Source organism: Jaculus jaculus, chromosome 8 (genome assembly GCF_020740685.1).
Source record: "Jaculus jaculus isolate mJacJac1 chromosome 8, mJacJac1.mat.Y.cur, whole genome shotgun sequence".
In the NCBI taxonomy this organism is placed as follows: Eukaryota; Metazoa; Chordata; class Mammalia; order Rodentia; family Dipodidae; genus Jaculus; species Jaculus jaculus.
Window position 1 is genome coordinate 119,050,183 of NC_059109.1, and position 12,240 is coordinate 119,062,422.

Sequence of the window (12,240 nt, forward strand, 5' to 3'; positions counted from 1 at the left end):
CATCCACAGATTTGTGATCTTGTAACTGGCAATGACAACCTTTGTCACTTGGTTAAGGTGCCAGGTTTCACCTGTAGTGCTATTGTCTTTCCCTTTAAAAAATATATTTTATTTTAATTTTTTATTTATTTGAGGGGGGGGGAGAAAGAGAGAAAGAGAGAAAGAGAATGGGCACATCAGGGCCTCCAGCCACTGCAAACTAACTCCAAATGCATGTGCCCCCTTGTGCATCTGGCTTACAGGGTCCTGGGGAATTGAACCTAGGGTCCTTTGGCTTTGCAGACAAGCTCCTTAACTGCTAAGCCATCTCTCCAGCCCAGTCTTTCCCTTTTGTAGTTAATAAATATCTTGGGGAAGATAATTTCAGATGGTAAATATTCTGATTCTCTTTAAACCTTCACCTTTGTGTTCATTCCTCAGGGAGCCTCTTTCCTCTGCCTCCATGAAAAGGAATCTGATGTAAGAGATCCCTCCCTCCCTCTCTCCCTCTCTCTCTCTTTCTGCCCCCACCACTCACTTCTAGGAGTACTCGTGTGGATTACTCTGGATAGAAGGCTGTGGTTTCACCAGTAGTCTATTTCTCTGCTCAAATCATTCCATTTTTGACTATGAGGACTTGCTTCAGCTTGCCTCTATTTTTCTAGAAGGCTCTTCTCTTTTTTCACCCATACCTTCCTTCCTGGAAGATGTACAAGATGTGGCTCATCTTCCGTTTCCTATGTGGGAGTCAGATGCACAAGGGGCGCACGTATGTGGAGTTCATTTGCAGTGGCTGGAGGCCCTGGCATACCCATTCTTTCTCTCTCTCTTTGTCTCTCTCTCAAATTTAAAAGAAAAAAAAGTATGCATGTATATATATTAAAAAATAAAAATAAATAACTCTTCTGTGTTGTATTTTTAGTGCTTATAATCTAGTAAATACACAAATAACACAATACATTTAATCGAATTATATATGCTAATATAATCTGGTGACATATTTGTGGTTGTGAATAATTACGTTTACATGGCTGAGGTGTGTTCCATGATTGGCACTGTGGTGAGCTGTGTGTTCCATAGGCTTACGCTGTGTGTGGAAGCTCTGCAGAACCGGGGAGTCTGAACGCCCCATCGTGTCTGGCTGTCCCGTCAGCTTTGGTGCGCACTCACATTGTCTTCCATGAGATCATTTCTCAAGCTGTGCTAAACTGCGAACCGCGTCACTTCCTTTCTTGTGACCGCAGTGCTGTCAGCTGTGGACTTGGTTTGCTTCTCCCTGCAGTACCTGGCAGAAGCTGGCTGGACAGCCGAAGGAAGGGTGGTCGGCGTGACCCAGCCTCGGAGGGTGGCAGCTGTGACCGTGAGTTTCTTTCTGCATTGCACATTTTCCCTCTGTCTTCTGTTTCCTTGACTTGTTTTTTTTTTTTCTCTCTCTCTCTCTTTTTTTCCTTAGAAATTGTAAATGAATAGAAGTTGTTCCTTAAGAATTTAGGTTAAAAGAACTATGATTTGAAATTTTTTTATTTGAATTTTTGTAGAATTGGTGTGTGTGCATTAAGAATTTTCTAGTCACAAAGTACTTAGGAAGTAAAAACAAACAAATATTAAAAAGCATGAAGCACATCTCCCAGCAGCACTGTGAACATTTGTGAACTGCATCCAAGCTTGTCTCCAAAATAAGGATGAGAAGTGACGCAGGGCTTGGCTGTGGGTACAGATAGATAGTTTTATAAACATGAGATTATGACCATGTTTTACATATGTTGGATTTAACAGAAGAGAAAACTGAAATAAGGTAGTGAAATAGGAGTAGCCCTTGTTTCTTTTTTTAAAAAATGTTTTTATTCATTTATTTGCAAGCTGAAACAGAGGGAAGAGTGAGTGGGAGGAGGGAGAGAATAGGCGCGCCAGGGCCTCTAACCACTTAAACTGACTCCAGATACACACATTACCTTGTGCATCTGGCTATATGTCGACACTGGGGAATCAGACCTGCCTTGTTCTGCTTTGCAGGTAAGTGCCTTAACTAATGAGCCATTTCTCCAGCCCATAAGTACATGTTTCTAACAACAAAAGAATTTATTAAAGCTTTTAAAAAAATTTTTACTGACTTATTTTTCTTTTTATTTATTTGCAAGCAGAGGGAGAGAAAAAGAGAAAGAGGGAGGGAGGGGAGAGAGACAGAGAATGAGCGTGCCAAGGCCTCCAGCCACAGCAAACAAACTTCAGTGCACATGCCACCTTGTGCATTTGGCTTTTACATGGGTACTGGGGAATGGAGCTTGTGTTGTTAGGCTCTGCAGGCACATACCTTAGCCACTGAACCACCTCTCTAGCCCCTTCTTTCTTTCTTTTTTTGTTTTTTGAGATAGGGTCTCACTGTGTATCCCAGGCTGGCTTCAAATTCTTAGCAATTCTCCTGCCTCAGTCTCCTGAGTGCTGAAGTTGCAACGCTTGGTCTGTTTTACAAATTTTGTGTTATAGTTTTCTGTTATGAGAGAAGAGAAGATTAACACACATACTCATCTGGGATTAGAAACGTCACCACCACTCAGGCTGGTGCATTTCGTGTTTATTATTATTTTCTGTGGGTTGTTTTCAATCCTAATTTGCTCATTTTGCTTTGTTTCTTGATTTGATGAGTTTTATCAATCAGTAATTTTGTTTTTACACGTTGAGAATATTTAAGTTTGCTTGCCATGTAATTTGTTGTGCTTGATTGCTTCTATGCTGAGGGTAGAACACAGGGACTGCTGGGCGAACACTCCTATCACTCTTTGAAGAAGATTGGCTCATTTATTCTCACTCTTACAAGCCTACTTTCCCTACAGGCTCTCAGTATCTGTGCACACCCTGTGCCATCTTCTGAGAAGTGTAGGGTTAGCTCGAAACAAGGATAACAACGTGTCCTTGGGGAGACACTGGGTCTGGGGAACACACTGTCCAGAGGCAGAGCCGGGTACAGGGGAATTTCTGGTTTCATAAGATGTTTTGAAAGATTGTGTGGTGTGGACCAGCCACTTGATGATTGAATCTGTTTTGTTCTGCCAGATCTGTAATTCAAGTTGCTAGGCAGCCCCACTTCTGACCCACACCTGCTTTTCGGTTTCTTATACAGTGATGGGCAGATAACGCCAGGGTGTGCTCAGCTGTGAGGGCTGAGTACAGGGAGGCTGTGCTCCTCTGCTGGGACGCAAAGGCCATGTCTTTAACTTCTGCCTCAGGATCCCCTGCTGGGGCAGCCATATTTCAAATGAGGGCTCAGTGACTCTTGGGGGGTTCGAGCAGCTTGGCCTGTGCAGGGTTGTCACAGAATGCCTGCATGGACTTCCCTTGGCTCTTTTCAAAGGATCATTTAGACGGTGAATATGAAACTCAGGGTTTTGTTTTTTTTTTTTGGTAAGGTTTCACTGTAGCCCAGGCTGACCTGGAATTCACTATGTAGTTTCAGGGTGGCCTTGAACCCACAGCGATCCTAACTATGGCATCCAAGTGCTGGGATTAAAGGCATGTGCCACCATGCCCAGCTTTGAAACTCGGTTTTTAAAAATTAGGTAATAAACAGTGTTGCCTTTTCACATTTATCTGTTTGTTTATTTTGAGATGGGAGGCGTCTTGCTAAGTTGCCTATGCTGGCCTTGAACTTTCAGTCCTCTCCTCTTGTCTCATCTCGTCTCCAAGTAGCTGAGATTGAAGGCATGAACAACCATGCCTGGCTTTTGTTCATTCATTATTTCAAGTATTTCCCATTGGTAAACTTCAAATGACCATAGTTTCTGGTCTTCATGCTCTATTATTTTCTCTTCTGTTTTTACTTGATTATGCTCATTGGATTTTTTTCCTTTTCTTTTTCATTGGATCTTTTATTAGTTTTTTTTTATCCACTTACTTGCCCTTTTTATTTTATTTTTTTGATTTTTCGAGGTAGAGTCTCGCTCTAGTCCAGGCTGACCTGGAACTCACTGTGTAGTCTTAGGCCTTGAACTCATGGCAATCCTCCTACCTCCCTCCCGAGTGCTGGGATTAAAGGTGTGCACCACCACGCCTGGCTTTGCTTGCCTTTTTAAAGCCACGGTTCTTATCTTGATTTTCCCTTCAGGAGTTTTGCCAAGTGGGATGCTGTTGAGAACTGTGTTAGTTTTCTGGCTCTTGAAATTTCTTTTTGCATCCAGAGAGAAAATAGACTTAACTGCCCTGTTCTCCTATCTCCCTAGTCCAGTAGAATGTACTTTATTTTAAGGCTTGTGAACAAGAAAAATTACCCATAATTTGTGTGCTTTTTTTGTATGCATATGTGTGTGGTATATGTACTTGTATGTTTTGTGTATGTGTGTGTATATGAGAGCCTGTATGTGGGGGTACACCTGCATTTGTGTTTAACCCTACACCTCTCAGAAAATGGTGCAGTGTGTGCACAGATATTGGGAGCCTCTAGCTTCTGCAGTTGAACTCCAGACACGTGCACCACCTTGTGTGCATGTATCACATTTGTGCATCTGGCTTATATTGGTTCTGGGGAGTCAAACCTGGGTCCTTAGGCTTCACGGGCAAGCACCTTAACCGCTAAGCCATCTCTCCAGCCCTGTGATTTCATTTTTATTAAATTGTCCCAAGACCATGATAGAATGAAGAAAGAGATACCAGTTGACAAATAATGGTCGTTTTCACTTTTCTCCAGGGCCCTGCCCCTTCTCACTTCCCCCATGTTCATATGCTCTTTACTGTGGCCTGTAGATACTCTGTGTGTTCTGTGCAGTAATTGCTATATCTCTACTTTCAGCATGATCTTTCTTCCCAAAGGTCGCAGGGAGAGTGGCCGAGGAGAGGGGCGCAGTGCTGGGCCATGAGGTAGGCTACTGCATCCGCTTTGATGACTGCACTGACCCACGGGCCACCAGAATTAAGGTGAGGTGCTCAAGTTACTTCTAGTGTGAATGAGGAAGATTTTGGCGGGGGGGGGGGGGTTTGTGGTTTAAAGCATGCTGCCATTGTAGCTGTGTAGGACATTGAGTCTAGGGCTGAAAGTGTTGAACATCATCCTAACCTTTGGGGACTTCAGTCTGCAGAGTCCAGTACAGTGCTCTTTAAAAGTCCCCTTGAATCTTAGCCCTAAATATAGAAACTGACCTGCTAAAGACTAAACAAACACATGGATGAACTCTAGTGTAAAGGACACAGTATAGAATTCATAAGTGATGTTTTCACTGATAGTACTGTTTCTACATCATGGATTTTATCTCTGTGTTATTTGGCCTAGTTGTGAATATTAAAATGATTAGTATCAGTAGTAATCAGTGTACAGTCAGCTCATCAGGGAGTCTGCTGTTTACCACTGTGCTACAATCAAGGTCTAATCAGATAGAGTAAGAAAACAGGGAACAAAATGCTCCAAGAAATGAAGACTGGGTATTAGAATCTCAATTACCTTCCAGTTTATTTATTTGAGAGTGACAGGCAGAGAGAGAAAGAGGCAGATAGAGACAGACAGAATGGGGTCGCCAGGGCTTCTAGCCACTGCAAATGAACTCCAGGCGCATGCACCCCCTTGTGCATTTGGCTAACGTGGGTTCTAGGGAATTGAGCCTCTAACTGGGGTCCTTAGGCTTCACAGGCAAGCGCCTAACTGCTAAGCCATCTCTCCAGCCCAACCTTCCAGTTTTTAACAAGAAAATTAAAAATAATCTGATAAGCTCGATGAACGATATAGTGTTTTTGAGTATTGACCTTGTTTTCTAAATTTCTATATTTTGTTGCCTTTGACATGCATTTTTTTTTCCAGAGGAAGGGAATGTTTGTTTATTCTGTTAATTATCTCTAGCCCAAATATTCAGTAGGTTACATAACCAAATGAGTTCTTCATGAGAAGCTTTGTGTTCCAAAGTGCTTCATTCTTGGATGTGGCTTGTCACTGATAGCAGGTTCTCCCTTCAGTACTGTGTTATGTGTGGCAGCTGGTACCGGGCCAAGCAAACTGGAAAAATGCTGGAAACACGTCCTGCTCTTAAATCACAGCACGAAAAGTAAAGACCCCAAGATATGGCTCACAAAAGAGATGTTTAGCTCTGACTGCATAGCTTATGTTTTTGTTTTTTAATTAATTAATTTATTTGCAAGCAGAGTGAGAGATAGTTGGTTGTGTATGGGCACACCAGGGCTTCTTGACACTGCACATGAACTCCAAAAGCATGTACTACTTCGTGCATCTGCTCTTATGTGGGTTCTGGGGACTTGAAATCTTGTCTGGTAGGCTTTGCAAGTAAGTTCTTTTAACTGCTGAGCCATCTCCTCAGCCCTTGCTTATGTTCTTAACCTTAACTCTAAATCATATCAAGGGGAGTTGAGGCTATCGGCCTTCAGAGCTTCAATGTAGTCATTGGGCTATTGTAAGGAACTATAGAACTGATCCCTGAAAGTCTAGGCTTTGGGCCATTGTAAGAACAGTCATCTCTGACTCACAGTGTTTGCTGCATAGACAGGCACAGGCTTGTTTGCATTGCCCACTCACCAGCAGTACAAGACTGCAGCCCTGAGGAAATGGGCATCACCAGTGTTCACATCAGCAGTGCTGGTGGAATCTGGCAAAGAGCTGTGCAGTACAGTAAACATCCCATGTTTGAAATCATTTTTATTTTTTATATATCTGTTTCTTTGCAAGCAGACACAGAGAGAGAGAGAATGAATGAATGAATGAATGAATGAATGAGAATGGGCACACCAGGGCCTCTAGCCACTGCCTATGAACTCTAGATGAATGCATCACTTAGTGCATCTGGCTTCATGTTGGTACTGGGGAATCAAACCAAGGTCGTTAGGCTTTGCAGGCAAGTGCTTTAATTGCTAAGCCATCTCTCCAGCCCTGAAATCATTTTTGTTGTTATTGCTGCTAACAGTTCCACTGCTTGGTAAAAATGTTGGGGCATGGGCTAGAGAGATGGCTTAGCAGTTAAGGCACTTGCCTGCAAAGCCAAAGGATCAAGGTTCGATTTCCCCAGGACCCACATAAACCAGATGCACTAGGTGGAGCATGCATCTGGAATTAGTTTGCAGCGGCTGGAGGCCCTGCACACACACACACACACACACACACTCTCTCTCTCTCTCTCTCTCTTTCAAATAAGTAAAAAATAAAATAAATAATTTAAAAAAATGTTGGGTCATTTCCTCATAGATCCTTGTGGGAATTGTTTTTCCCCCATGTGTTGTACATTCACTGGTGACGAGACTGGACGTGAACTTAAAATCGTTAATAGACAGTGAAAAAACATTTCTAAAACTTTGTATTTTTATTTTTAGTTTCTTACCGATGGAATGCTGGTCAGGGAAATGATGGTTGATCCCTTGTTAACAAAATACAGGTAAATGTGTGTTTTTGTATAAAACTTCCCTCAGGTCTCTGGACTACACTTACAGTTTGAGAAACAATTGTGTTAAAAGCTGAGGTTATACCTTTTCAGCTGCTCAGCAACTTTTCTCTTGACGGTGGCTACTTCGTCCCTAGCTGTCTTTCTCAGAATTTAGATGAGCGTTTTTTTTTTTAAACTTTTTTTTTTTAAACATTTTTAAAAATTATTTATTTATTTATTTGAGAGTGACAGACACAGAGAGAAAGACAGATAGAGGGAGAGAGAGAGAATGGGTGCGCCAGGGCTTCCAGCCTCTGCAAACGAACTCCAGATGCATGCGCCCCCTTGTGCATCTGGCTAACGTGGGACCTGGGGAACCGAGCCTTGAACCGGGGTCCTTAGGCTTCACAGGCAAGCGCTTAACCGCTAAGCCATCTCTCCAGCCCTAGATGAGCGTTTTTACAGGCAGCCAACAGTGGGCACATTAAACATCCGAACAGCAACAAAATGATGTGGAAATCCGTCATCAGTCTGTTAGCCTTTGGGTCTTGCCTTTGCTACGCCCAGGGTTGATAGTGACTTAAGTCCCAGGCAAGCAGAGGACTAGCTGGCCAGCGTTTTCCCCATGCCCCCTTTTCACTGTGTGGTGCTAGGACAGAGTGGGCCTTCATACCCTCAGCAAGCCCCGGCCCTGCCCTGTGGGAAGTGTCTGTTGAAGGCAGTCCCCAGAGTGCAGACACTTGTCACTCTTCTGCCTTGTGTCTCTTTATTCATCACAGGTAGCAGTAGGGTTGTCCCCGTTAAAGAGCCTATGTTTGAAACCTGTGGTATTCTGAGAGACAGTGCACCGGTTAATTTCCTGGTACATGTGTGTCACAGCTGTGATCACCTCCCTCTTTGACTATTGTCATAGCTTACCAGTCTTACGGTGATTAGGCTTTGTTATTTTTGTTTGTTCTGTAGGGTTATACATTTTGCATGCCATTTGCAATTAGATATCAAATTCTGTTGTAATCAGTGTGGGATGCAAAGCTCTTTCAAGACAACAGTGCACCATTCTTTTCTTCATAAACATGCATTGAATCACCATCCTTCTGGTCTGAGAAGAGTGGCTTAGGTTGCATCTTGACTGGAGGCATGACTTGAGGGCTGAGTGGTCTGGATGGGGTTAGTGTGCTGTTTCGTGCTCACCAAGAGCCCTTCTGATTCCTAGTGCCATCATGCTGGATGAAGCCCATGAGAGGACTTTGTATACTGACATTGCCATTGGCTTGCTGAAGAAGGTATGACCTCACTGCCAGCATTTTGTTGTCCATATTCTGTAGAAATGCATGATTAGGAAAGTCATTATGTCAGCTTGACAAATTCAGTAAAATGCTAAGGAAACAATGAAACCACCATTCCACCAATCAGAGAAAGCCACTGGTAGGATGTTGGTTTTTTTCTTTCTCCTCTTGTCTCTGTGTGTGTGTGTGTGTGTGTGTGTGTGTGTGTGTGTGTGTGCGCGCACACACACACATCTGTTTTGACTACAGTGGGGGTTGGGATGTGGTGTGTGCTAACCTGTAGGTTTTCATATTTCCCTTAACATTACAACAATATCATTTCTCTGTATTGTTAAATATTTCTTGAAGACATTGTTTGGAATGGCTACATAATTTCCTGTGCCTACCATAAGGTATTTAATTCTTCCCTACTGTTAGCATGTGCTTGAATTTCAGATTTTCAATATTCCAAATACTTCACAGTGGGAATTTCTGTTTCATTTCTTTAATTGTGAAGGGTTCAGACATGCCCAGAGCAGGTGGCAGGTATAATGACCACTGTGTGTTCATTATCTGGCTTCAGCAGTTGTAGCTCATGGTCAGTCTTACTTATTTATTTATTACTCTGAGGTAGGATCTTGCTGTAGCTCAGGTTGATCTGGAATTCACTGTGTAGTTTCAGGCTGGCCTTGAACTTGAAGCATCCTTTAACCTTTGCCTCACGAATGCTGGGATTAAAGGCATGTACCACCATACCTGGGTTCATGATGAATCTCATCTTTTCTCCCCTCTCTTCTTTCTACCCCCCCCCCTTTTTTTTGAGGTAGGGTCTTCCTCTAGCCTAGGCTGAGCTGGAATTCACTATGTAGTCTCAGGGTAGCCTTGAACTCATGACAGTCCTACCTCTAGGCCTCCTGAGTGCTGGGGTTAAAGGTGTATACATACCACCACACCTGGCCAGCCCCAGCCCCTATTTTTTGGTTGTTTTCTCTGGACCGATTCCCAGTGATAGGAGTCTAGAAAGATGTAGTAGGTCAGCATGACTAAGAATGTGCCCAGGGAAGACTGCCTGGGTCTAAGTTCTGACTCTGCCAAATTTACCCATCTCTGAAGTGGTGTAATGGCATCCCTATATCAGTGTGGATGCACTTTCCTAGACTGTAGCTGCTAGTCACTTGTGGCTGTACCAAATGGAATCAAATAAGTTTTGTTTCTCTATCATGGTAGCTTTATTTTGAGGGTTCTCTGCTCAGCCACATGTGGTAAGCAAGTGCTGCAGCTGGACACTGTGGACAAGGACACACAGACAGGAAACTGCATCACAGCTGGTTAGGAGGCTTCGGTAAGAACGAAACTCTCTTAAGACAGCATCAGACCTTGTAAGGCTGCCCCTTCGTGAGGGTGTCTTCAGCGAAGTGAGGTGAAGAATCTCTTTGCTCTCTCATCCAGGCCTCCTGTGTAGCGTGCGCACCGTGTAACCATGCCGCAGCACATGGCTGGGGATGTGTGGGCTGCCCTGTTACTGTTCTTTACGTTGTTTGTTCCTTGGCTAATGATCAGACCTCTAGCAGTGAGGGATTTTCTCACCAGTCTATGACCTTCTCAGGAGCCGTTGTAGTAGGAGAGCCAGTTTCACCAAGTCTTTGCCTATGTTGAATATTAGCCTTACAAAATCAGTCCTTACAGTGTCGTTGATAAATAGCAGATCCTTGTCATTGTTATATACTTTACTGAAGTTTACTCAGTCATTGCTTCTGTGCCCGTTGATCACGTTCCTTTGAATAACTGTTAATACCTGTGTCTCTCTCTTGGTGTTGTACTTTTCCATACGTCTCATTGTGTGTACGTAGATTCAGACTATCCCATGAGGGGGAAAATGAGTTTATTTTCAGTAATTTCAAGTTCAAGTCTTAAAGCCACTTTATATAAAAAATTTCTTAGCTTCATATTTTAGAAAATTCCATACATTTGCAAAGTTAGAAAGAATGATAGAATTATGTATCCTGCTTTAAAAACTTTTATTTATTTATTTGAGAAGAGAGTAAGAGGCAGGTAGTGAGAGAGAGAGAGAGAGAGAGAATGGGTGCACCAGTGCCACCAGCCACTGCACACGAACTCCAGATGCATGCACCCCTTTGTGCTTCTGGCTTTACATGGGTGCTAGGGGATCAAATTTGGGTACTTAGGCTTTGCAGGCAAGAACCTTAACCACTGAGCCATCTCTCCAGCCCATATGTCCTGCTATTTACTCATGACTTTTACATTTAGCAATTTGTAACCATTCTGTTTTCACTGGAAAGTTCCTGTTCCTTCTAAAAATACACTGTTGAGATTTATAGGCTGTACCATCCATCATGCCTAGCAGGGGCTTTTTCCTCACATTGGTTTATTTTGAAGTAAATGTCAGTTATTAAACTACTATAATTTTTGTTCCTTGATGCTGTCTTTTTTAGATCCAGAAAAAGCGAGGAGATCTTCGACTCATAGTGGCTTCAGCCACTATGGACGCTGAGGTAGGCTCATCTCCCTGTCTCTTCCCCGCAAACACTGGCCTTATTTTCAGGATATACCTCTAGCCAGAGCTGGTCTTTGGCAGAACAAGCTGCCTTCTTTCTGGGGCCATCTGGTGTCCTAGATTCCACGTGATGCTCCTTTTCAGCTGGCGGCTAGACACAGCCTATCATCAAGGTGCTTATGATTTCCTCCTCTACCTGCCGTCTTGGACTTCACATGGACAGTTTCTACTGACTGCTCTCAGTATGAGGCTACATTTCTGGAAAAAAAAACCCACTTTTTTTTCTGAGGTAGGGTCCACTCTAGCCCAGGCTGACCTGGAATTCACTGTGTAGTCTCAGGCTGGCCTCAGACTCATGGCAGTCCTCCTACCTCTGCCTCCCGAGTGCTGGGATTAAAGGTGTGCGCTATCGTGCCTGGCTTACTTATTAATTTAATTTGTTTTTTTTTTTTGATGAGTGAAAGCAAGAGAGAAAATTGGTGTGCCAGGGCCTCCAGCTACTGTAATCAACCTCCAGGCATGTGCTTCACCTTGTGCACATGTGCGACCTTGTGCTTGTGTCACCTTATGTGTCTGGCTTATGTGGGACCTGGGGAGTTGAACATAGGTTCGTAGGCTTTGGAGGCAAGCACCTTTATTGCTAAGCCATCTCTCAAGCCCCTGATATTTTATTTTAAACAGCATTTTAGCTCAACTTGTACTTTTTAAAATTTTATTTTATTTATTTGAGAAAGAAAGAGGCAGATAGAGAAGAATGGGCACACCAGGGCCTCTAGCCACTGCAGATGAACTCCAGATGCATGTACCACCTTGTGAATCTGTCTTACTTGAGTACTAGGGAATCAAACCTGGGTCCTTAGGCTTTGCAGGCAAGTGCCTTAACCATTAAGCCATCTCTCCAGCCCCTGAACAAATACTTTTGACCTCTCCTTCCTTTTTTCCCTCCTTCCTGTCCCTCCTTCCCTTCTCTTATCTCCTGCTCTGTCTCTACCAGTTGTAGTTAACCATGTGCTTCCTGGGTCTGGAGAAGGAGACACATAAATTGTTACTCACTGTTCAGTGTGTCAAGGGTGCTGAGCTACCTACCCAGCTGGGTGTCCAGAAATTGTCAGCAAGGAGGTGACATCTCAGCAGGGCT

At 43.4% G+C, this 12,240-nt stretch overlaps 1 protein-coding gene across 2 annotated transcripts in view; it reads left to right on the top strand.

Moving 5' to 3' along the window:
• Dhx35 (DEAH-box helicase 35) overlaps positions 1-12,240 on the top strand; it is a 69,536-nt gene that overhangs the window by 14,643 nt on the left and 42,653 nt on the right. The window contains exons 4-8 of one of the 2 annotated variants that reach the window (XM_045157745.1): positions 1,262-1,339; positions 4,780-4,884; positions 7,273-7,334; positions 8,536-8,605; positions 11,041-11,100. In XM_045157745.1, the coding sequence (XP_045013680.1) occupies positions 1,262-1,339; positions 4,780-4,884; positions 7,273-7,334; positions 8,536-8,605; positions 11,041-11,100 (375 nt within the window). The remainder of the gene's footprint in view (positions 1-1,261; positions 1,340-4,779; positions 4,885-7,272; positions 7,335-8,535; positions 8,606-11,040; positions 11,101-12,240) is intronic. The other variant, XM_045157746.1, reaches the window with a different exon arrangement.